Genomic DNA, 27,893 nt, shown 5'->3' on the forward strand with positions numbered 1-27,893 from the left:
ATTTTTTGTATGTCTCGGAGAAATTTGTCATATTGTCGGAGTCTTTTGGCTTTGGGCTCAATACTGACAAACAGAAGATTATGAAAATTCATTTCCCATTATCCGCCGATGTCGGATCTGCAAAATCACGTTTGTCGAACATGACCTCAATAACATAGCCCAAATCTGTTAAACACTTTGTCTTAAGAAATACGCGGAAAAAATAATTCCTCAAAAAGGATAGTAGGGTTTTGTTATGTGTAAGTCAACGTTGTCTAAACTAAAAAATCCAACATTCTTTTACACGTGCATACAAATCCCCTGCTAAAAGAGCGAAAGTATCCCGAAAAACGGATGTTATAAGTTGGAATTTTATAATTCAGCAAACCATCCCGCCATTTTCACCTTTTTCATAAACTGCTGAACGGTGTTGGGATCCATATGCAAAAATATGATAATATCCTTTCGCAATCAAAGTAATCTCTTTACAACAATGTAACAGTCATTATACAGCTTATATATTATTATTATCATATTATTGTAAGAAAAGGTGTCCTTCAGTATTACCAGTATTCCGCCTGATTACAAATACTGCGTTTTTCAAGTTCTAAACCTGTCAAAAACTGCATAACCGCTCAACATATCATCAAACAAGTGACATGCGTTTTCCATCCGCAATAAATTGCTGAAAGAAGTACAACCCCGATCGAAACTGCGCAAATCTATTTCTTAAACAACTAGTCAATGAAGAATTAGTTAACATTTATTTTTATTTTAACACGTGCAACGGTTTTCATATCATATTATCATTGTTTGTATAGTTTGCTGTTACTGAGGTACAAATCAAAGGGAAGTAACTACAATTGATTTCGGAAATATTTCTAATCTTAGGTAATCCACCCATCATAAATACAAAAATCATTTACATTGTAACCCTTTACTGAACAGAACAACTTGACTAACACATCATACTTAAATTATTAACATTGTAACCCATTACTGAACAGAACAACTTGACTAACACATCATACTTAAATCATTAACATTGTAACCCATTACTGAACAGAACCACTTGACGAATACATCATATTTAAATCATTAACATTGTAACCCATTACTGAACAGAACCACTTGACTAACACATCATACTTAAATCATTAACATTGTAACCCATTACTGAACAGAACAACTTGACTAACATATCATACTTAAATCATTAACATTGTAACCCCGTATTGAACAGAACCACTTGACTAACACACCATACTTAAATCATTAACACTGTTACCCTTCACTAAAACGAACCACTTTTCTAACACACCAAACTTAAATGATTCATACATCATGTTTTAATCATCGACATTGAACACTGAAAAACAAGTGTATACATATATTTTAATAATTTTATTGTATCATCTCCATTTAATATGTACTAATGGTTATTTATTTCTTTTTAAATATATGGAAAACTAATGGGACAACCCATCTAGTCAAATATTAAAGAAGAAACCCTGTTAAGAAGTACATAGACAGGGCTTAAAATATACAGAATAGTATACACAAACTAAAATGTGCATTGTGGAACACCACACACAGACTACAAATGCATAAAGATAGTTTTATCGATACATGATGGAGTTCCTGCCTTGAAACTGTCAGTAAAACACAGTTCACTGAGGGTTTAACACTGGTTAAAGAGTTGTCATAACCTCAGAATATTGGAATGAACTATTTTAACATAGTTTGGTGGTTGTGGTTTGAATCCACACCTGAAGAAAATAATATCAAAGATGTTTAAAGGGAATTTATTATGTTTTTGTAAAATGCACTTAATCTTTGTATGACAAAATAAAGTATGGTAAATCATTAGGGGGTTAAAACTAAGATGCTAATGGCTGGAACACTTCAACAAATGTTGATATATGATCATATATTATCTTTAAAGCCCACGATTTTTAATAGTGTAAGCAACATGGTTCAAGAAAAGCCTGGACGGTTAATTTATCCTTATGTTTGTGTAAAATCCTTTTGGGATTAATGTTTTGTTGGCCAGTCTCTAATTTTCCCTTGACTGTTACAGCTTGGGATCGCATCCCATTAAAACAGATTTTTTTTATACTTTATCTTTAAGTGTATTTCTTCTGCAATTTTGATACCTAAGAGTAAAATAGATTTAATATCGGTATCAAAGAGAAAAAAATTCATAATATAAGTGTTTTCAGATGCATTGCCGGGGTTAAAATATTTTGGTGCCAAAACATGAGTCCTTTAAAAACTGTGTGGGTGTTAACATCAGTAGAAAATGTACATGAAATCACTAAACATGTGTATTTTAAAAAATAAATGACAAATTCCTACTACACTAGATCATAGATGTTTTATATAGATTTTTTTCTTTGTCTTTCCTCCAACAGTCATCAGAATGAATGAATATGGTCTGGTGGAAACACCGTCATGTTTTTTGTCTAAAAAGCGGCATAACTCAACAACTATTCAAATGAGTTTTTTATGAGCATTGATGCACTGGTTAATACCCGGTACCTTCTCTGGCAACATGCAATTGAGTACCCTTAATATTTTTGGAGTTAAGGCCAACCTTACATGACGAAGACAACACCATGGCTCGTAACCACAATCACTCAACTTTTTTCTTTGAAAAAACAGCCGAGCTGCAAATGCATAATTATACATGCTATAATAAATTCCAAACAAAGAGTAAACTGAAACTGCAATGCCTTCTTTTATGTATGAAGTTTCATGTGTCTTTTTAACACAATTTTCCTAACAAAAGCTTCACCACATGTCTCACACTTGTACGGCTTCTCTCCTGTGTGGAGCCTCATGTGAACCTTTAAATGAGTACTCTGCGAAAATCCTTTTTCACAGATAAGACACTTGTGAGGCCTTTCTCCAGTGTGTGTTCTCATGTGCGCTAGCAAATGAAGGTTTTGATTAAAAGCCTCGCCACATGTGTCACACTTGAATGGCTTCTCCCCTGTGTGAACACGCATGTGAACCTGTAAATTTGCCTTTGAATAGAAGTTCTTAGCACACATTTCACACTTGAACGGTGTTTCTCCAGTGTGTACTCGAATGTGAGCCTTTAAAAGATAGTTATTATTAAAAGCTGCTTCACATGTCTCACATTTGTATGGCCTCTCTCCTGTGTGAAGTCTCATGTGAACTCGTAAATATGACTTTTGATTAAAACCATTTTCACAGATTTGACACTTGTATGGCTTCTCACCAGTGTGTTTTGTCATGTGTAACAGTAAATGGCTTTTATGTGCAAAAGCTGAACTGCATGTCTCACACTTGTATGGTTTTTCTCCAGTGTGTATCCTCATGTGTCCTTTTAAGTGTTGCTTTTGAGTAAAAGCCGCATCACATGAATCACACTTGTATGGCTTCTCCCCTGTGTGTATTCGTATGTGTTTTCGTAAATCAGTTCCTTGTGCAAAAGCTGCATCACAGGTCTCACACTTGAATGGTTTCTCACCCGTGTGTCTGCGCACATGGTATTGTAAATGACATCGCTGAGAAAATCCGGCGCCACATGTTTCACATGTAAATGGTTTCTCGCCCTTGTGTTTTTTCATGTGGCTCAGTAAATGCTGGTTATCCATAAAGTCAATGGAACATACTTCACACCTGAATTGCTTCACTTCGTCACTCCCATTCTGTGACATATTTATCTTCTTTGAACAGTCACAAAGAAAAAAACTCTCAGTGTTTGTTTGTAAACTATGGTTTTGTGTTAACTCAGTGCCACATGTTGAACCATTTCAATCTTTTTTCTCACTTTTTTCAGATGTGTCCTCCAAAACCACCTGAAAAAAACAAACAATTTAAATAATGTCATTGGCATCAGCAGAGTTTTGTTAAGACATTTATATAACAAGTCTTGATGTACTAGCTTTTCAGCCCTCTTCATTTTTATATCCAAGTCAATATAGACTGATCAAATATGAATATTTTTAAGGCACTATTTAAATGACTGAATACACAATTATCCCAACAAATATTTCTTCAAAATGTAAATACAGGTATTGTTCGCATTTTGTTCTTGCCTTTATGCTGTATGAATGCAGTAGTGCATTAGTAAGCGAATGATCAAGAAGCGCTATTGCGCTTCATGGAATTTGCTCGCGTGTCATACTGCCCTCATTCAGCATAAACGCAAGAAAGAATGCAATCAATCCTTACAGTAAAAAAAATGTTGCTGAAATTTTAAAACCAACATTTAGTACTAAACTATATTTGCCAAATAAATGTCAATCCATCCGTCCCTTTAGGGGTCAGTTGAGGTCATTTGGTCAAAGATAACATGATTGTGTTAATTGTTAATTGTTAATTGGTTGAAATTGTTATTATCTTTAGCAAACGTAAATTTTCTTTATTTTTTGCCTTATTTATCTTTGTTCTATATTTTGTTAGACAACGGATCATATCATTTCAAAAGAAAAAAATCATACCCTTCCCTCCAATCTTAAATTTAAGTTCATAAGTTTTTAAACTTACATATCATTTTGAATTTTATATATTTGCATTGAAATAATTGCATGTTTGCACGGTATATATTCAATTGTCTGACATTTTTCTTTACCACATGTATGTGATTACATATAGTTCAATTAAAAAAGGTGAATAAAATAGCCATAAATTTCAGGGCAGCTCATTCAAATTAAACGATTCTATCCATTACTTTTCTTTTAGCATTTACAGTCTACAAAATACATCATTTTGTGTTAAACAGTATTTATTCATATGATGTTATTATCAGCCTAACATATTACAAGTATACAGTATACATCATTTTGGGCAGGTAAATATCAGGTGCGGATCCAGGATTTGACGTAACTGGGGGCGTAACTAAGGGGGCATAACCTTTTGACATGTGACCCTCCCTCAGAACCGAAGTTTATTTGTTTTAAAGTTTGTGCAGGGGGGATTGTGCAGGGGTAATTGTTTTATCAATATCTTGTCCAAAATAGTGCATTTTGGGTGTATTTTATTACATATTTTCTCTTATGTAAACCTGTATGATTAAAAAGTGGAAGGTCTACAGGTGCGCTCCACCCCACCCTTGGATCCGCTAGAGAATGTTTTCGGGCAGGTAAATTGCCCAAATGGTTGATTTCTTCCCCACACCACCTGAAATCAACCTTTAATCCTTTCCTTGGACTGCACCGTCCTAAATACTAAATTTTTAATTATTAATATATACATGTAGTACACTTGGGTTAACAATGAATACTGGCAAAACCATTAGATTTGAAATAATTATTACGGTTCAAGAATCAATGTTCAATTATCCAAAACCACAGAAGGTTCCAACAGGAATAACTACAACACCAATGATATATCTCAAACAGAACTGGTATACACATGTTGAGAAACTTATCTCACACTATATCAGTGAAACCCACTGTTTCTATTAAATGCTTGCCTATGGGAAATCAAACCATTGGCCCTGGTCCGCCTGAAGCGCAATGCTCCACTTTTTATGGTAGGAGTGTCAAGTTCATTTATCTTTACAAAAAGTAGAAAACCATTAAGAATATATATAACTTCTTTCGTATCAATTTATTATTTACCAGTTATGTTTAGACATTCAAAACTAAAACCATAGCACTTATATTTAAAATACAAAAAATCGTTCTAAATAAGTGATAGTGGTAACAGCGATAGCCGAAAATGGTTCAATACTTTACAACTTTTACTGATTCAGAAATGATTTTTTACACAGAACTTAATGATTTAAGGAACAGTCTTCCTGAAATGTGCCGGTTGGCCAGAAATGTCGGGCAAATTTTGTACGGGTCCGGCAGCTCTTTCATAAATGACGGTCCGGATGACAAACTTTTTTGAGAGGACTAAATTACAAAAAGGTACCTAAAACGAAATATCTGTTAAAACTGTTGGCTGATTATTTGCCTAAGGGGAAGTCAGTCAATCCCATATTGATTTTTGACCTCACATAACATTGCCAAAAGTCGGCCATTTCCAATACGGCATCATGATGATGATTGCTGGGTAAATACAATGCATCTATAACAACATTTTATTACAAATGTTTCGATTGGTATGTCATTTACAACAAGACAGAATCAAAATCTTAAGCACTCAATACGCTTCGGCTTCTGTCAAAATTGCAGCGATTGGTAGAATTACCGAAGACCGAAAAAACAGAAAACACCTAAATGGCGGTGGTGTTTTTCAAATAATTGCGAGACTAATCAGTAATGCACCAGTCAATTGTAACCACGCCCCCCCCCCCCCCCTAGGTCCATGGGTGTCCTGGGGAAATGGGCCATGTTTTTACCTTCCAGGTGGCCACATAGTGCCTGGTGAATGCGGTAGTTTTGTCTGTGTGCCCCATTTAGCAAGATTATACCAGCTTTTCGTCACCACAGGACAGGGATTTTACCCGGGCTTGGCTGGACGGAAAGTCAAAGCCCCCACTATTCCCCGGACTTGTGGGGGCGGTGGTTACAATTGACTCAGGTGCATAATTGTGTTGTTTTTTTCTTTATGACTAGTCCATTTAGTGTATCTAAAGTTGTTTTTGTGAATTAAATCTGGAAAGCATAAAAATTAGTGCATATTCTTTATTTGGTACTAATTACTGACATATTTGTTCGGACAGCCGCTTCCGAATATTTTTCGGCGGGCAAAAACTTCCAATGTGCCTGACAGATAGGCAGAATTCTTACAATTTAGGGAAGATTGAAAGATCAGTTGAAAAAGTGAGATTGGAAGATAGAAAGCCAACATCATGCAGATTAATTCAAATCTGAGTGAGCATACATGCCATTTCCCCCCGGGAGGGGGGGGGAATCCCCTGGAATTTCAAGCTATCCCCCAGTCTCCCGCTGGGAGATAAAAATCCCCCAGAATCCCGCTGGGAGATAAAAATCCCCCGGAATTAAAAAAAAAATTACATCAGGGAATAATGACAAATGACAAAGTGAAACTACAGTCTGTGAGTAAAACTGAATGTAAAGAAACAACTCCACAAGGGCGAAATTTCTGTTTAAAAAAGGTTTGATAAATGCCAAAAGGAAACTTTAACAACAAGTGATCAAATAATGTGTAGAAATTATCAAAGGCAAAGAAATATTACCATTTTGGAAAAGGAAGAATAATATTCATTCCATTCTCTAATTGTCTGAATACCATAGCTGATAGTATTAAGCAGAATTTATTAAAAAACCTTGGAGGAAGGTGAATTTAATTTAATTGTCTCAAAAACATATTTTTCCAACGACATATTTTGTTCTGCAAGTGCATTACAGTATGTTATGACAGTGTATCATAAGAACATGATAAATCATGACATAAAATAATTTTGTATAATGAAAAAGTTAGAGAATACATTTTTTAGTACTTGCATTAAAGATACTTCAAAATTTTGCCAACTTAGACCTGCTAAAAAAATCCCCCTGAATACTACCAAAATCCCCCATTAGTTTTCAGCCTTTTTAAACAAATACCCCTGAATAGTCTCCAGAAAATAAGGCATGTATGTGAGTGAGGTACTAACATTCAGGCAAAAAAAAAAACACCTGTGTTTCCGGTAACCCGACCGACCCAATTTTCCTCACCGACCCTAATTTTTTTTTTAAACATAAAAGTAAAAAAAAAAATTTACTTTTTAAATTCTATCCTAAAATAAATATATTTTTTTAAATATATCGTCATTATTTTCGTTGTTTGTCTTTCAATGTCCCCGAAAAATAAACTTTCATTCCTTATTATGTATTACCGAGACGGGAAAACAAAATGGCGGAGGGCGGCGAACCCTGTCCAATATCTTCTAATTGGCAAATTACTGCTGCGTTTTGATCCGGGAGGTTGTATTCGACTTGAGTGGATTTTAGCTGATTCTAATTACACGAAGCAAGCCGTCAGTGAAATCAAAATCTGCAAAAATCCACAAGAGTCGAATACGAATCCGGACCCTTTTATTATACACATTACTGGATAGATCACTTAAAAGTCTCATGTTTTCATAATAAATGTCATTTTAATGATGCACTATTTTGGTTTATGACGTCAATTTAACATCGCGCAACGATACTTATGATGTAACGTCACAAGAGTGGAATACGGACTACCGTGTGGATTTATGATGGTTATATTATAAGTATCTATCATGTGTTTCTAGTAAGGATAGAAAAATCCGACCCGAGGGCACGCGCGTAAGCCAGTAACGAGGCTTGCCGAGGGTCGCATTTCTCAATCCGGACCGGAAAAACATGATTGATATTTTTTCTTGCATACCAAAAATTATGAATTTGTGGAAAAATTGACATAGAAAACACACTTTTGTACATTTCACCAAAAAGCGAGTGCGATGTTGTGTACTGACGACATAAAGCGCAGTAATTTTAAATCACTATCGACATCAAATATTTGCTTTAAAAATCACGCTTTTACGATTATTTATTTTCAATTTTAATTAAAAGCATTGTATTCTTATATTTTTGATTACACTTTATTGAAATTGCATAATATACTTTTATAAACCATACAATAAAAGAAATAAGAAGTGGCGCGTTGTTGTGCGTGACTCATCTTACATGGGGGGTGTAAGATGAGTTTTTCCAGCACCGGTCACATGACTGGAAACACCGGTCCGGAATGCAAGAAAATTAATAGTAATATTATGCATCGATGTTGAATAATAATTACAAAATTGTTCAATATATACCCGACAGTTATCTAAAGTGGATTGAATTTGTCATTAGAGTCATTATTTTCACATAAATATATTCTGGGTCAAGAATACTGTTTTATACATGTATACAACCCGTCAGATTTGTCCCAGATTTACAGATATCAGGATACTTGATAAACAATCAACACATGTTAGTGCTTTATGATATCTGAACATGTGTTTTGGCATAATGACATCAATAAATATGTGTTTAATGGTAGGCAATAATATTTTCACAGAAATTGGAAATCATAACAGAGATAATTTCTAGTCCAAATAATTGTACGTTGGCGGATTTTTTTTTAGATTTTTGATATGGCAAATCCTTCACGTACAAATTGTTTAGTATCAAAAGTGGGTAGTTGTTCCGATCAGGATTCCGGGTTAAAGCATATAGAGTCTATAAAATATCATAAAAACAAGAAATATTACCAGATAATGTTATTTTATATTAGTTCCGTACACAAAAAAATAAATATCCAACTTATAATTATGAGTTTGACGGCTTTTTTTCATTTCATTCTGTCAAAACATAACGATATATACATGAAGGGCACCTGCAAGGCTTCAGGGCACAGTTTTAAATCGCTCGGAACATTTCGGCCATGGCCGAGTTGTTACGATTGTATAACGAGGTACATCTTGAAGCTTTGTCGGAGGAGGCCGAGTTATTACGATTGTATCGAGTTGTTCCCCTTCGCATAAATGTTTTTGTGCCAGTCAACTTTAGTTTTATTGGAAAAATAAACAACTTGTTTTAATGCATTAAATGCTTGTTTAGTGCAAAATAACATTTCACTTACATGGTAAAATATGAATATAACTCTTTATGATCAATTTCAACCATAAAATACTTCACTTAAAACAATTTCAATATTTTTAAAACACCCCTGTTTTTTGCACATTCCCGTTTAGACGTTAGGGATTGGAAGAATCCCGTATAACACGTCTATTATTTTAGACTAAGATAATTTCAAAATTGTGGCCGTGACTGAGGATTCTCTACGCAACGACCGTTCGCTACTTTTTGCTGGGATGGTGGCATAACGAGTGTGCCATAGTTAAAAAATCGTCAAAAGACTCGTTGACGGCCGTTTAAGTGGACTACTAAATATAACTGGGAAAAATAGAATGTCAAGGTTAGCTTAGGTTAAAATAAAATTGAATGTCTGAATAAATCTACACTTCATTAACTTTACCTTGCCTAGTGCCAGTTAACATTATAAGCGAGAGTTGATGGAGTAATGGCTGCAACTATAGATGTATGTCGTTTTAATTACTGTACAGTTTTGGGTCACGCAACAATTATAAATCAGATCATGGCAAATTTATTACTAAGGGACGTAACTGCATTTACAATCGCTGCCATTTGCCGGTATCCGTCACCCTAATCTTCTATGCAGTGGTCTCTCCATACAAGAAATATCGAAAATCTACGCGATAAATACGTTGGCATTTGAAGAGAAGCTAAATGTTTGATAAAAGTTCCGTTACCATTTTGTAACATTTTAGTTAATATTAAATATATAACAAATCACACGTATATATTTATATATGTAAAAATCCAAACCCATAGGCTGTATTCAAATGCAAAACCTTTCTGAACAATTCGAAAAGATATAGAGGACAACTATTTGTTTAAGTGTAAAATAGCAATATTTTTCAAAGAGTGAGCATTAAAAAGAGGATATTTGTTCATTTCAGTGAAATATCGTATTTTATTTCCAGATTGTCATAGAAAAACGTGACTTTTAAATCACTGCCCCCGGGTATGACTAAAATACGAAAATAAGGTTATTTTTTATAAAAAAAAGTTATTTTTGCGAAAATAACATTTTTGACAAAAATTTAGTCAGTTTTTGGATAAAATATATATATTTTTTTTTTTTTTTTTTTTTGGAGGGGGGGGGGGGAATCATTCGGAACTCCTCGGCCATTTTTTTTCAAAAACAACCTCGGATGTATGCAGGTACATCAGTTGAAGTAGTTCGTAAAATTTTGAATTATATCATTAATTAAATGTAGTGTTTTAGAGTTGTATTTATTGATCTAAGTTTAAATTGATTGCCATTGAATTGTATTATTGCAAACATATTTAAGAATCCCAAGAGTAATGTCACAAAGTTTAACTGCTAAATAAAATTACTACGCGATCTACTTGCAGCGGACTTAAACGTACCACTTTTTGAGTATGTAAACCGTCCAAATACATCCGAGGTTGTTTTCGATAAAATGGCCGAGGAGCTCCGAATGGGGGGGGGGATAAGTTTTGGTAAAACTCGGAAAATAGGGTAAGTTTTGGCGAACATTTCGGAAAAAAATGTAGTTAGTTTTTGGATAAAATAAAGTTATTTTCGCGGATATAAGTTTTGGTAAAAATCTGAACAAAGGGTTAGTTTTGGCTAAAATAACATCTTTGACAAACATGTAGTTAGTTTATGGCTTAAATAAGGTATTTTCGTGAAAATAAGATATTGGTAAAAATCTGGAAAGTATTGGCGAAAATAACATTTTTTTGAAAATTATGTACTTAGTTTGGGCTAAAATAAAGTTATTTTCGCGAAAATAAGATTTTGGTAAAAACCTGGAAGGTATTGGCGAAAATAACATTTTTTTGATAATTATGTACTTATATAGTTTGGGCTAAAATAAAGTTATTTTCGCGAAAATAAGATTTTGATAAAAATCTGGTAAGTTTTGGCGAAAATACCATTTTTGACAAAAATGTAGTTAGCTTTTTGATAAAATAATTGTTTTGGGGGTGAAATTTAATTTGACATTTTAATTTTTCGAATTTTTCTTTAAAACTTTACCATAAAAATCGGGATGAGCAATACTATCAGCAATGAGCGATTTAAGACTACTATTGTTGTAGGACATATCTTTAATTGTTCCCTTTAGTTTTATCGTGTATCTGCTGCAGTAGCAATAACGGTCTATAATTATGGGTCATTGTCATTAACTTAATCCGCTTATTGACAAACAAGTGTGTATAACCGCTTTGATGTTGCACATTTCGGAAGGAGGTGTGATCAACAGAAACATGTCAAAATACTATCAATAATCATTGTTCATTTTTCTTAAAAACACAATTGTTTCGAAACACTAATGCACCTGTCATGTTTAATGTAGACCGAATAAAAGTTTTTTAATATTTTGGATTAAAAATTGTCATTTACGGCAACAAAAGAAGGTATTTTTCCCATTTTTTAAAAAATCTTATTTTCGCAAAAATAACTTTATTTTATTAAAAACTAAATACATTATTGTCAAAAAATGTTATTTTCGCCAAAACTAACCCTAATTTCATATTTATATCAAAATCTGATTTTTCGCAAAAATAACTTGATTTTAGTAAAAACTAAATACATTATTGTCAAAAAAATGTTATTTTCGCTAAAACTAGCCCTATTTTCATATTTATATCAGAATCTTATTTTCGCGATAATAACTTTATTTTTGCCAAAAAATTACTATATTTTGGTCAAAAATGTTATTTTCGCCAAAACTAACTCTATTTTCATATTTCTTTCAATATCTTATTTTCGCGAAAATAACTTTATTTTTGCCCAAAACTTACTATATTTATGTCCAAAATGTTATTTTCGCCAAAACGAATTCTATTTTCATATTTCTTTCAAAATCTTATTTTCGCCAAAACTAACTCTTATTTCATATTTCTTTCAAAAGCTTATTTTCGCGAAAATAACCTTATTTTCGTATTTTAGTCAAAAAAGCTATTTTCGCGAAAATAACCTATTTTCGCGAACATAGGTTATTTTCGTATTTTAGGCATACCGCTGCCCCCTTTAGGTATCATACCAGTCAAGGACAAGCTATTATTGGATTTCAAGCCATTCGAGCTATTTTGAGGAAAAAGTATCATATTACTGTTTTTCGTGACCTTTGACATACCAATGTTAAATTCAAAAGAGGTCATCAGCTTTTCACGGAAAACCTTCCACTAAAGTTTCATGGTGCATATTTGATTGCCGGAGAGTTTTCCTTGCGGAACCAATGAAACTGCCTCATTAATTAATCATTATTACGAGATCGACAACGGTAAAAATTAAAGCAAAGTGCAGCAGTGTATCGAGGGTATCCGACGATGACTTATAATGCCTTAGCTTTAAAGTTGTTTAAAAATGGCGATCAACATGACGAACTTGGTCTGATTGTTCAAAACGTATAAACATTTAAAATCCTCTATCGGGACGGCAATGCTACCTTTAACAACAGTTACTAAGGAATTCGTCTAAACAATTTAAGTAGTCACACATACCATATGCTATAGTGTACCTTACTCAAAATGAGGAAAAATTCAAAAACTTTTACTTACAAAAGTACATTCGCGGCTCAATGAGTGAAATCGGACTATGCGAATTCGAACTTTAGTTGTATAAAATGGTATATTTTATCATTTAGCTACTATATTTAAACATAGTAATCAAAAGCTTTACTTTACCGAAACTCATTTACCCCTATACTATCATTTCCGATTAAACTTTAAAAAGGCACTTAAGCTGCAATTTTGATTTAATCAAATATGAACTATCTGCGACAAGAAGGCATTCTGAATAAGTGTTCTATTCAAAGCAGATTGTCACTGATGCAGAGGGATTTAATATAGTCAACCAATGCCGCTTTGAAGTTGAATGTAATAGTTTAAATACAAAACAAATTTAATTTATAAAGCACATTTGAAATTTTATTAATAAAACGGTTTCATAAATAAAACAATTACCATTCAAGTTTCAATCCGTTATATTTTTGCGGAACGGAATGGAACACTATTTTTATTTGATTTGAAAAAAAAGAAAACACCAACAAAAGAACCTATATATTCCACGTTTAACACATGTGATCGAGTTACATGATAAAACCAGTCTTTTCCCTTCTCTAACAGAAACATTCCTGTTTATATCATTGCTTCTCTACAATGTGTACTCGTATGTGTCTCTTCAAGTCATACACTTTTTTGGAAATTTATAGGTATTTTTAGTTGGTCACAAAAGTATATACAATTTAAATTAAGAATTTATTCAGGTCAAACAAAAATATATGCAATATGGCAGTTCTTATTTATAAAGTGAGTGGTCATGGCGGCCATCTTGGGTCCAGAGGTATATATCATCAGACGAAGTTTCATAATTTTAACCCAAAGTGATCAATTCTTTGAAATTTTGTCACGATATTACTGGACTACTTTGAGTAAAAGGTTTTCCACACCGTGATTCAAAATCTGTATGACTTTTCTGTGTGCTTTCTCAGTTATCTCTATAAACAAATTGATCACTGAAAGCAGCACGCAATGTCTCACCCTTGAAAGCCATCTCGCTTGTGTGTATTCGCATGTAATTCGTCAATATACTTAGACAATTAAATGTGGCGCCATTAGACCTAACATTGACTTGTATGTATCACCACGTGCCATTGTAAGGTAATTCTCCGTGCAATAGTAGCAACGCATGTCTCATATTTGTGTTCCTTTACCTCTACGTGAATGTGCTTGTGGCGTTCCAAATAACATCTTTGAGAGAAATAAGCACCGATTATGGTCGTCTGATGGTACTGAGCAACCGTAGGAACAAGCATACTCTAGTTATCAATCGCACAATATTGTTGTGTCCAAGGATACCACTACCATGACCTACAAACACAAAAATAAATAGGGGTCATCTACTGGACATGACCATTCACCCTACATAATATCAGGACTGTACGTAGGACCAAGTATACTCAACTTATTAATCGGGCAAACATTTTGTGCCCAACAAACAATCGAGATAATTGCTGGTCATGACCAATCCCTCTGCCAAATTGAGTGTAGAGCAAATATTATTATTTTTATCAGTTGGAAAATCTTTATGTATTTAATGTCACCATACCTTTGACATCTGGCATCAAAATAAATGGGGATCAACTGCCGGTCGCGATAAACCCCCCTCTCAATATTGAAGACCCTAATATTACTTTTACACTTATTATCAATCGGACAACACTTTTTGTGTTCAAGGTCACCACAACCGTACCCGTTTACAAACTGACTTCAGGTCATCTGCCTTTCAAGATCAACCATCCTACGACCTAAGGCCAAATCAGTATTTGGTTATCAAGCTCAGACAAGATGTTTGTGTTCAACGCTAGCAACTATGACATTTGAGTCAAGTTTCATGGTTATGGTAACATTAAACACAAGAAAAGGCCTTGACCTACTAACCTCAAAAAAGGGTCATCTACTGATTGTGACTAACCTCCCTACCGAGTTTGGAATGCATGATAAAGTATAATTACACTCTGGTTATCAATCATACAAGCTAATTGCGGTCAAGCACCACACCACCTTTGGCATGTTGACCTTAAAATCAATGGTCCTCCTCTAGAGGTCATGACCAACCTTGCTTTCATTTTGTATATCCTTGGTCCAATCAAGCTCTAGTTATCAATCAGACAAGGTTTAATAAACCGCAATGTAATATACACCCGGGCATAATAATAGGCATTATAATGTTTTTGGTTCGGAGTTTTATTTTACATATAGAGATATATATGCTATCAGGATACATTTTCCTTTTGAATTATATCAAAAGTATACGAGATTACCAGGCATGAACAAATTTAACTTCCAATTGCAGTTCCTTCATTAGTTATATATAAAATTATAAAATGAGTATGCAGAATCCCACAAGCACATGGCAGTAATAAACATGTCAAACACATGGTCCAATCGTAAGAGAAATAAACATGTCCAATACATGTCATGGACATTGCAAAAAAATATGTCAAACACATGGCCATGGCCATTGCAATAAAGATGGAAGTTTGGAATACAAATTGTAATAAACCGGCCAAACACACCGAATCGTAACAGCAATTAACATGCACAACACCTCAAATCGTAATAACTATAAACATGCACAACACATTGAATCGTTATGGCAATAAACATGCCAAACACCTCGAATCGTAATAGCAATAAACATGTCAAACGCATGGAATGCAAATAGCAATAAACATGTCAAACACATGGAATGCAAATAGCAATAAACATGCCAAACACATCGAATCGTAATAGCAATAAACATGTCAAACACATGGAATGCAAATAGCAATAAACATGTCAAACACATGGAATGCAAATAGCAATAAACATGCCAAACACATCCAATCGTAATAGCAATAAACATGTCAAACACATGGAATACAAATAGCAATAAACATGCCAAACACATCCAATCGTAATAGCAATAAACATGTCAAACACATCGAATCGTAATAGCAATAAACATGTCAAACACATGGAATACAAATAGCAATAAACATGCCAAACACATCCAATCGTAATAGCAATAAACATGCCAAACACATCCAATCGTAATAGCAATAAACATGTCAAACACATGGAATGCAAATAGCAATAAACAGGCCAAACACATCCAATCGTAATAGCAATAAACATGTCAAACACATGGAATGCAAATAGCAATAAACATGCCAAACACATCCAATCGTAATAGCAGTAAACATGCCAAACACATCGAATCGTAAAAACAATAAACATATCAAATACATGGAATGCAAACAGCAGTAAACATATCAAACACATCCAATCGAAATAACAATAAACGTGTCAAACACATCAAATCGTATTAGTAATAAGCATGCCAACACATCGAATCGTATTAGTAATAAGCATGCCAACACATCGAATCGTATTAGTAATAAACATGCCAACACATCGAATCGTATTAGTAATAAACATGCCAACACATCGACTCGCAATGGCAACAAAATGGCTAGGCATAACAGTTTTATGTAAGAGTGCAATAAACTTGTCGAACATATCAAATTACAAAAAATGAACTAAATCAATACTTAATTTAACCCTCATTAATCAGAGCATTCATGGGACTCGCTCATGTTTTGGAACCAAAAACATTTCTAGGAATGTAGCTGAAAACATTGTATTGTATACAAATTATCAATTAACACGCAAACCATTTTCAAATTTAGACGGAAGTCCGTTTGCCACTCCAGTGCAATACGGCCATATTACAATCAGCAGTCGTCAAGTCATAACAAGTATCATTGAACGTTGTTAGAATGACGTCATTAAACTAAAAAAAAGAATGTCATTAAAATGACATTTTCTATGAAAACAAGTGTCTTTGAAGTCATATAACCTGTAATGTATGTAATAAAATGTCCTACATATAATTGAAACATTCAATGTTCCACCTGTTTCACAGTTTTTTAACCGTCCATTTTCTATATGTATGTAACAAGTCTGCAATACACGTACTACAAAAACGCAATTATATTTCTTCTGTATGAAGTTTCATATGAGACTGTAGAAAGTGGCTTTGAGAGAAAGAAGCACCACATGTATCACCCTTGTCTGACGTCTCATAAGTGTGCATTAATGCTGCACTCTCACAGATTGACCGTTTTACCATTTTTTTAATGTTGGTCTTAGAACGAGTAATTGTTTTGCAAAAATCCATGGAAAACAGTTACATAAGACAGCTGACTAAAATAGATCGCAGATTTTTACATTTAAGTTCAAAAATTGATGTTTAATGCATTTTTCTTGAACCGTTAGTAACGGTTTAATCCATAAAACATAACATTTCGAGCGGAAATATTAAATCTACGATTTGATATTTTGTCAGCAATTTCATATCATTGGTTTGCAGATATGTACGCATTTTAAAAAAAAAGAGGTATATCTGTTAGAGTGCAGCTTTAAATGCCCTTGTCCATGTGTCGCATATCCATTTGCTTTCCAACGTACTTCGTCTCATATGAGTGAATACGAAGCTTATCTCTCCAACACAAAAACAGTACCACATTCCTAACACTTAAAGCGCCTCTCTCCATTAAATATCTCAGGTGAATTCGGAGCATATCTGTCCAACACAAAAACAACGCCACATTCCTAACACTTGAAGGGCTTCACTCCATTATATGTCTGCCTGTAAACAGCATAGCCTTATAATAAAATCGATAATATTTAGTGTCATCGAATTCATACGACATGGATGTTATAAATACTTTATATTTAGTTTCAAAACTTGTCGGGGTCTTAATACATTTATCCTTATTATTTGATAGGGTTCAATGAAACTAAAATTATTGTCAAGCATTACTAGGATATCCGTATAGTTTTATAATCTATGTTTTAATCGTGTGTTTTTTCCAATATATATATATATGTAATGTTTAAAACATGAACAATAGGCGGTACATTTAAAGTTTTCTTCCAGCCTATACTTTTGAGAAAAGTATTAAAACCTTTGCACTATATTCAAATCAAACAACGTGTTTGCAGTTCTTACACATTATTGTCGTATATAGGATACCATTTAATTGAAAACAATATCACCAAATCACCGGAGCTTATCTTGCTAAAGAAACAACAACACCATATGCCTTACACGTCAAGGGTTTCTCATAAGTATGAATTCTCATGGGTCTAGAAATGTCATCTTTAGGTGCCACAAGTCCATTTGCATTTCTGTGTCGTCTCGTGCGGTTTTGCAGCTTATCATTACTACAAAAACACCGCACCACATGCTCAGCTCTTGAAGGGCTTCTCTTCGGTATGTCGCTTCATGTGAATTCGAAGCTTATCATTGCCAGAATAAACCGCACCACATATTTCGCACAGGTAGGGCCTCTCCCCGGTATGTCGTCTCATGTGAATTCGAACCTTTTGTCTGGTTATAAAACCAGCACCACAAACCTCGCACTTAAAGGGCTTCTCCCCAGTGTGTATTGTTATGTGCATCTGTAAAGCACCTGCTGTAGAAAACGACGCCCCACATGTCGCACACTTGTATGGCTTCTCTCCAGTGTGAGTATTCATGTGGACTTTTAAATGGCCTCTTTGATTAAAAGAAGCGCCACAGACAACACACATGTATGGCTTTTCTCCGGTGTGTATCCTCATGTGTGTACGTAAGTTATGCGCATCAATGAAGGACGCAGCACATGTCTCACACTTATGTTTCTTCCCTCTAGTGTTATCAATCATACTGTTTGGCAAATGCGATGAATGAGGTAAAGCCTTTGCGTTCTTTTCTGTATGTCTTATCATGCGTCTTTGAAGCTTATCTTTCCTAGAAAATGCAGCACCACACTCTGCACACTTGAATGGTTTTTCTCCCGTGTGTATTCTCATGTGAATTTGTAACTTATGTTTCCATGCAAAAGCAGCACCACATGCCTCGCAAATAAAGGGCTTCTCTCCAGTATGTACTCTTAAATGCTTCTGTAAACCTCCACTTTGAGTAAACGCTATTCCACATGTATCACACTTGTATGGCTTCAATCCTATGTGTGTATTAATATGGTTTTGTAACTGGTTGTATCGAGTAAAACAAACGGCACATATATCACACTTGTAAGGCTTTTCACCAGAGTGTATCATCATGTGTTTACGTAAATTAGACTTCAATGTAAAAGTAGCAGCACATGTCTCGCACATGTGTGGCTTCCCTTCAGTGTGTATTTGCGTATATCGCGGTGGAGATAATTTAGGTAAAGAATTTTCCTGTGTTCCTGAGTGATGTTTCATGTGACTTTTTAGCTTATCTCTCCTAGAAAAAGCAGCACTACATGTAACACACTTAAAGGGCTTCTCGCCAGTATGAATTTTAACGTGCCTTAGTAAAGTAACCTTTAAAGCAAACGCAGACCCACAAGTCGCACACCTGTATGGCTTCTCTCCAGTATGTTTTCCCATGTGTCTTTGTAAAGCAACCTTTTCAGAAAACGCAGACAGACAAGTCGCACACTTGTATGGCATTTCCATAATGTGTTTATAAATATGGTTGTGTAAATAATAGTAATGATAAAAAGAAGCGCCGCACATATCACACTTGTATGGTTTGCAATCAGTGTGTATTCTCATGTGTTTATGTAAATCAGATTTATTCAGAAAAGAAGCCTCGCATGTCTCGCACCTATGTTGCTTCCCTCCAATGTGTGAATTCATACAGCTTGGCAATCGAGATAAATTAGGTACAGAATTTTCATGTTTTCCTGAGTGATGTTTCATGTGATTTGTTAGCTTATCTCTCCTAGAAAAAGCAACACCACATGTAACACACTTGAAGGGCTTCTCACCAGTATGAATTTTAACGTGTCTTTGTAAAGAAACCTTAAGAGCAAACACAGACCCACAAGTCGCACACTTGTATGCCTTTTCTCCGGTGTTTATTTGCATATTTCTTTAAGCAAATAATATCTTTGTAAAAAAGCGGTACCATGAGTCCCACAACTTATTTCTTGTCTGATTGCATTTTCATATGGCTCGTTGGATGATGATTACCAACGAAATCCGAACTTGAAAAGCTTCGCATCGTTATTCATATTCTTATTTTTGTCTTTTCAACATTCACAAGGAAATACTTGTGTGTTTTTTCTTTGCTTTAACATCATAGCATCATCACCTCTCATACATGAATATGCTCTTTGTCATCTGGAAAAATAGAAACAAAAAAGTGTAATCATAATGAAAGATTTGACATGGGAAGAAACAAACAAGCTAGAAGATATAAACCTAAAGAGATGAAACCTTGAGTTGCACACCCCCAGCCCAGCTTTATCCATGGATAAACAAAGTCAGTTACAAGGGGGTCCAACATAATTTATTTTTGTGACAACTTAAGTGAGGGAAATGTGGGATGCGGAACAAATTGGTGGTTTCTTAATTTTTTTTGTGTTTTCGGAGGATATTTTGACCAGGTCAGTAAAACGCGAGCTGTAAGACATGTCAATAGTTTAGACAAAAGGCAACGTGTAAGTGTTACCCAATACGATCGTCTGTTATGCGAAATGACCTACCAGATACACTTGTATACAATTCTAACTTTTCATATATGTGCTCTATGTACATCTCTATTTACAAAGTTACAGATAAGATGCATATTTGCGTAAAAACGCAATTACAATTATAGAAAACGCAATTATTTAAAATCAATGAGTAAAAAATAACGAATAAGGAAAAGGAAGACTACGTAAATCATTCAACAAGGGACATTTAATGAAATAAAAATAAGAAATTTGTTACCCTTTTCATCTAAATTGGCAATATTGGCAATATCGATTCGGTCAATTGATTTAACTTATTTAAAATGAGATAACATTTGGTTTCTGACATTGGCCGACCATAAAAAAATCCAAAACTTCAGACTTCGGGGTTTGAATTAAGACATAATCCGTTGATTATTGAGTAAATATGATGCTAAAATACGATTAAAGACGGATACAAGCGGGAACTAAGTGTTCATAAGCAAGCTTTCAGGCGAACATGTCAATAGAAAGAGATCGAAAATGTCTACACCTTTGTTATGAATTGCCACACGATTCTACTATTTCATATGGATTTGCTTTAAAAACATCACTCAGATTTGTTTTAAGTGAAAAAATCAAATATATTTCAAAATAAATTGCTATAAAGCCTTAAATTTGTCATAGAGTAGTCAATACCAGAATGTCATGCTTGTTATTTTCTATTCGTTTTTTTTCATTTGAGTTGATAATCAGAAGTTTCAACAAATGATACATTCAACAGTACATTTATACATTGTTCATATTATTGCCATAGTGATATCTAAATGGCATAGCTGCTTTAGTCAAAATGATATAATATTATTTTGTTAACGTCATGCATAGTTGTTCTTAGCATTGTTAGTTCATTCTTAGAATTAAATGTTGTTGTTTGTAATTTTTCGTTTGTTGTGTAATGTCAACTATTACATGTAGTATCTAAAAAGGGCTATTCACCGTATGATGAAATAGCGAAAACATTTTTTTTGTCGAAAACTGACATAAACTTGGTATCGATGTGTACAACGCATTCAAACCAACTAACTAAAGTACCACATAGTTTACAATTATTATTTTTTTCGCAGTTTTTCATTAAAAAAGATTACTAGGTATGTATACCTAGTAGAATTCATTCTTATGCGTGATTGGCTTGTCGATGTTATCACGTGATCTTACCAAGTTAGGTATATAGTTTAAATTAGCATTAAGCAAATAATAATGTTGGGGTGGTCGGTGTCAAGGAATTAGTAGCAATTTTCTGTAGCAAACTAATACAATACAAACAATAGTAAATTGACTAATTACTCTGTATACGTTAAATATGAAATGGAATTGTAAACTTACTTGTGCATACAATCATACCATTGTTTTTTGTTGTTCTTTTATGATGCTCTCTTAATCTCATATGAGTTTGATGAATGGCATGTCCACACCTTAAGATTTGTATTTACATGTATATATGTATACTCCCAAGGTGAGAACTGCAACCTGAAAATAGAAAAAAATATGAACTGTTTATAGTCATATGTATGTTTTGCAACCATACAATTCATCTATTGTATTTGTCAAATAATTTGTTACCATGTTTGTAATGTATAAAGTTATAAAAATTATTTTATGACAAAAGCCTCTGTGACGATGATATATGTTGCACCATGTCTAACTGTTTAATGATTGTACATGTATATAAAGTTAATTATTTATATATAACTTGTAGTTATACAGCACTTGATATTGTAGATACATGTAATTGGTTATTATTTAATGATCGAAACGTCTGTGACGATGATATATGTTGTGTCTAACTGTTTAATGATTGTACAGGTATAAAGTTAATTAAGATATATTTCGATATATATAAAAAAAAAAAAAAAAAAAAAAAAAATTATATATATATATTTATATAATAATAATAATAATAATAATAATAATAATAATAATAATAATAATAAATAATAATAATAATACAAAATTTATATATATATTTAAAAATAAAAACAAACAATAAATCGAAATCAAATTAAATTTTGTATTATTATGAAAATTATTTGGCATGTCAACAATTGTAATCAGACATGGTGACGCAATCTTCATGGGCAGGCTGCCAAACTATTTAGAAATTGATTTGCTGAACAGTATAGCGGTAAAAACACAAGAAAACATATAAAAGAAAACTTACCTTATTGTTAACCTCTTCTAAAGATTAACCGGATTAATCCTTTAACGGTTAATCCTTGTAGTTCAATCAATTTTCATTCACACGTAAAATAACACGTTTTTCTAAATCGGATTTCCTGTACTCAAATATGATGCCGCATCAAGTCTGGTTACACTCAACTAAATTGAGGAGATTAGTTTTTTTTTTTTTTTAGTGAGCCAAAGTTGTTGCCCTTTTATAAATTGTTCGAAACATACATTTTGTTTTTTGTTTTGTTGTTTTTATATTTTTATTTGTCTTCTACATGTACGGTACTCTATTACTACAATATCCTTTTCCAGAACTTATCTTAATTTGTTAAAACATAACAAATAAAAAATAAATAAACACCTAATAAATAAAATAGTCGTACCCTATGTGTGAGCACGTGAACGTAATATTGTATATTTTTTTGTGTATATGCTAATGCTGCCCTATATTGGGCCTTATGCTTATAAGAAATAAAAGTTTGAAAGTTTGGAACTCTTACTTAACACATTTGTTAATAGGATTATTGGTCGGAGATTGAACGATGATATCAGCATAATAACTATGTCACTACTGTAGAGTATGTCAAAATCTAGTACAATATGGTGAATAAAAGGAATTACCTTGTTCGTTCAAACTTAGCCATAATATCCTATTATTAGGCCGATGTCATTGTTCAATGTATTTATAATCCTTTTTATCCTGTCGGGTGTCTGTACTACAACTCACCAAAGCACTTTGTAAATGTAGCGATCGGAGTGCTTAAATGATTAAAATATTAACAGTCCTTTGACAAGGGAAAATATAAATCAGTGGAAAAGTTTCAACAAAGGGACGCAACTTTTCCGCGTTCGTTTAAAACGGCGATGCCAAACGCCGGTATCCAATATCGGATATACTTGGAAAAAACGGTGTCACACGGGGCTAAATACAACATAGGACAAATGTTAAAAAGACATAAAACAGGGTACAATACATTAACCAAGCCCGTGTAATGGTACAAAAAATAAAGAAATACAATTGTGTTTATTTATTAAGATATTATTTAATATAAACGACTAATCTCTTACTAACAACTCAGTAGGATATGATATGATATAATAAACTTAAAATTTAAAACAGTTATATGATAAATCGATTGTTACTTTTATTATATGCCTATCAAATTCCTTTTCCATATCCAACGTTGAAAATACAGCACGCCGTATTGAAAAATCCGTATCACCATACTGTCGTTTTCTGATTCCGTATCATGCGAGTACCGTGTGGATAAGGATAAGCACGAAGCAGAGAACACATTCAATCTCTCATAATAGCTACTTCAGTGAACTAGTTGTTTGCCAGTTCGAAGTTCATAAATTGTTGCATTATCCATGTTTATTATCATAAATATATGAGCAGCTCGCCAATACAAAGAAGAAGGCGAATTCGCGTCATCGATAGAAATAGTGATTGACTCACGAACATCCCTCAATTCTGCGTAGTAAGATCGTCAAATTATCCCACGAATGTTTACTTTGTTAAAAATGGCCGCGTTACGTCTACAGGAAATGACGATTAGTATATACTCGTAAAATAAGTACCGTTTTTTGTTATTTTTTATGCTGTGACATTTAATTTTGTCTTAGCAATTAGTTAATTTTGCTAAAATACAAAATATTTTGTTCTTATTTTGCTCAATAAAGTTAATTCTGTAACTTCTGACTTTGTTTCACTGTAGTAGCCTCCCTTGACTTCATTACACAAAACTACGTGACACATTCGAATTTATACGCGCATTTGACAGATGACGGTTAATTTAAATCAAATTGAAAGCGAAAAATAAAAAGGAATAATTAAAAAGGCAGATATATAAATGGAATATTACGATAAAATGATTTTCTGGTGACCTGCATCACGTCTCGTTCAGTGAGTAAACATGTATTCGTCTCGACCTGCGAACAATACGGATACGTGTTTACACACCGAACTCGATGTGATACAGGTCACCAGAAAAGCGTCCTATCATAATATCCCCTATATATTGATAATAAAAATGCCGTCAAACTTTGCATTTTGACGTTCAGGTAATGAATGGCTAGAGGAAAATAGAAAGTTAGTGTGGTGTGGCGAAGGTATAAATATCGACCGATGAAATTATTGATTAAATGTATAAAACCTGTTTAAGACATCACTCCATACAGAAAACTGTACGTAAATAAAGTTAAAATGGACTAAAAGAATGACAAAACAAAACGGACTGCTGGGGTGAAGTTGACCTGTCTACATATGTATTTACTTTTGCTATTTTACTGATTAAACTCAATAGTTCACCGCAAAGCATGATAAAGATGATATTTTCTGTTGGAAATGTAATATATTTTCAACCAAGGCATGTGGTTTGTAAAGCCAAGGAAGTTATGAAAATTGATTTAATTTGCATTTCACAGACATTCTTGTATTAATCCAAAGCGCTGATACCATGCGTACCACATATATTGTATATAATCAAACCTCAGATAAATCAAAATGTTTACAAAAGGTGGTAAGAAAATTCCCGAGGCTTGCCTTCTGTCCAAAACACTTTATGGTCCACACCCAATCAACCTTTCCCATGGAAAGATCTTTGTGAAACTTATTTGGGCCACGTCTACTGTCCTAGAGATTAGACAGAAGTGCACTGTTCCAAATTACAGGGTGCACAGTGTATTTAACTATGTGTTCATCATTTTGGGCATTCTTTTACAATATCTTTCTATATAATAAAAACAATTCTTATTCGTAAAGCCTCAAAATTGCGAATGAATTGAGCATAGTGACTTATAAGCGATATCATTGGCTAACAACAAGCAAATGGTGTGCATGATAATCACGTCGGGAAATGCAGAAATGTGAAAACGCAGCACTTATCAATAGTTTCTGTAAATATTGGAATTAATGTAAACTAGGTATTATTCGTTTTAAGAACAAAACGCAAGATCTAAAACAAATATCATTTAGCTACTTTTTTAACATAATTATTAAAAGATTTACTTTACCTAAATTTATTTACCCCTTTAATATCATTTCCGATTAAACTTTAAAAAAGGCACTTAAGCTGCAATTTTGATTTATTCAAATATGAAATATCGCATCAACAGGCATTTTAAATTTAGTGTTCTACTGAGAGCAGAATGTCACTGATGCAGAGAGACTTAATATAGTCAACAAATGCCGTTTTGAAGTAGAATGTAATCATTAAAATACAAATCAAATGTAATTGGTTTAGCACATTTTACATTTTATTAACAAACGGTTTCCAAAATAAAACAATAACCATTTCATTTGATTTGAAAAAAGAAAATACCAATAAAAGTACCTATGTATATATTCTACGTGCAGATTGCGCATTCGTACGTGCTCCAATTGATATGAGTACACTAGAACACACGTGTGAGTTACATGATAAACACTAGTCTTTTCCCTTCTCTAACAGAAACATTCCTGTTTATATCATTGCTTCTCTTCAAAGTGTACTCGTATGTGTCTCTTCAAGTCATACCCTTTTTAGAATTTATAGGTATCTTTTGTAAGGTGTTACAAAAGTAAATACCATTTAGATTAAGAATTTATTCATGTCAAACATAAATATACGCAATATGGCAGTTCCTGTTTATAAAGTGAGAGGATAGGCGACCATCTTGGATTTTGGCGGCCATCTTGGACGAAATTGAGATGGGTCCAGAAGTATATATCATCAGGTTTCATAATTTTAACCCAAAGTGATAAATTCTTTGAAATTTAGTAAAGGATTTTCCACACATTCAAAATCTTTATGGCTTTTTCTGTGTGCTTTCTCGTGTACCTCTATAAATAAATTTATCACTGAAAGCATCATCCATTGTCTCACTCTTGAAAGCCATCTCTCTTGTGTGTATTCTCATGTAATTCGTCAATATACTTAGCCATTTAAAAGTAGCACCATTAGACCTCACACTTTTTTCCTAATTATCACCACGTGCCACTGTAGGGTAATTCTCCGTGCAATAGTAGCAACGCATGTCTCATATTTGTGTTCCATTACCTCTATGTGAACGTGCTTGTGGTGTTCCAAATAACATCTTTGAGAGAAATAAGCACCGATTATGGTCGTCTATTGGTATTGAGCAACCGTAGGAACAAGCATACTCTAGTTATCAATCGCATAGTGTTTTTGTGTCCAAGAATACCACGACAATGACCTAAAATCCACAAAAATAAATAAGGGTCATCTGCTGGTTATGACCATTTACCTTACATAATTTGAGGTCTGAACGTAGGACAAAGTATACTCAACTTATTAATCGGGCAAACATTTTGTACCAAAACCGCTACGAACAAACAATCCAGATTATTACTGGTCATGATCGATCTCCCAGCCAAATTCAGTGTTGAGCAAATAATATTGTTTTTATCAGTTGGACAACTCTATGTATTTTATGTTACCACGCCTTTGACCATTGACATCAAAATATATGGGAATCAACTGCCGGTCGCGATAAACCTCCCTCTCAATATTGAAGACCCTTATATTACTCAAACGCTTGTTTTCAATCGGACAACACTTTTTGTGTTCAAGGTCACCACAAGCATACCCGTTTACAAACTGACTTCAGAATCAACAGGGGTCATCTGCCTGTCAAGATCAACCATCCTTCGACCTAAGACCAAAGCATTATTTTGGTTATCAAGCTCAGACAAGTTTTTGTTTTCAACGTTAGCAACCATGACCTTTGAGTCAAGTTTTATGGTTGTGGTAACATTAAACACAAAAAAGGCCTTGACCTACTGACCTCAAATAAAAAGGGGCATCGACTGATCGTGAATAACCTTCATACGAGTTTGTGGACTGCATGATAAAGTATAATTACACTCTGGTTATCAATCATACAAGCTAACTGCGGTTAAGCACGACACCACCATTTGGCCTATTTACCTTAAAATCAATGGTGGTCCTCTAGAGGTCATGACCAACCTTGCTTTCAATTTTTATATCCTAGGTACAATCAAGATCATGTTATCAATCAGACAAAGTTAAATAAACCGTCCGTTTGACTTATACTCACATTGTAATATACACCCGGGCATAATAATTGGCGTTATGTTTTTGTTCGGAATTTTATTTTAGAGATAAATAAGCTATCAGTATACATTTTCCCTTTTGAATCATACCAA

The 27,893-nt window shown here is 33.7% G+C and overlaps 2 protein-coding genes across 5 annotated transcripts; both read right to left on the reverse strand.

The window, feature by feature from the left end:
* Window positions 1-744: 744 nt before the first annotated feature.
* Window positions 745-23,536, reverse strand: LOC128240059 (zinc finger protein 239-like). 4 transcript variants are annotated; one of them, XM_052956546.1, is made up of 3 exons: window positions 23,345-23,536; window positions 14,195-14,351; window positions 745-3,809 (listed from the first exon to the last, which is right to left on the reverse strand). In XM_052956546.1, the coding sequence occupies exon 3, from the start codon at window positions 3,666-3,668 to the stop codon at window positions 2,721-2,723; it is 948 nt and encodes a 315-aa protein (XP_052812506.1). In that variant the 5' UTR covers window positions 3,669-3,809; window positions 14,195-14,351; window positions 23,345-23,536; the 3' UTR covers window positions 745-2,720. The 4 variants fall into 4 exon arrangements, with proteins under 4 accessions (XP_052812506.1, XP_052812509.1, XP_052812508.1 ...); XM_052956549.1 differs by having other exon boundaries at window positions 23,451-23,531; XM_052956548.1 differs by lacking the exon at window positions 14,195-14,351.
* Window positions 17,496-22,910, reverse strand: LOC128240053 (zinc finger protein 665-like). The gene is made up of 3 exons (XM_052956540.1): window positions 22,716-22,910; window positions 21,881-22,024; window positions 17,496-20,186 (listed from the first exon to the last, which is right to left on the reverse strand). Exon 3 carries the CDS (start codon window positions 19,929-19,931, stop codon window positions 18,279-18,281), a length of 1,653 nt encoding a protein of 550 aa, XP_052812500.1. The 5' UTR covers window positions 19,932-20,186; window positions 21,881-22,024; window positions 22,716-22,910; the 3' UTR covers window positions 17,496-18,278.
* Window positions 23,537-27,893: the final 4,357 nt, after the last annotated feature.

The sequence above is a fragment of the Mya arenaria genome, chromosome 7 (genome assembly GCF_026914265.1).
Source record: "Mya arenaria isolate MELC-2E11 chromosome 7, ASM2691426v1".
NCBI lineage: Eukaryota > Metazoa > Mollusca > Bivalvia > Myida > Myidae > Mya > Mya arenaria.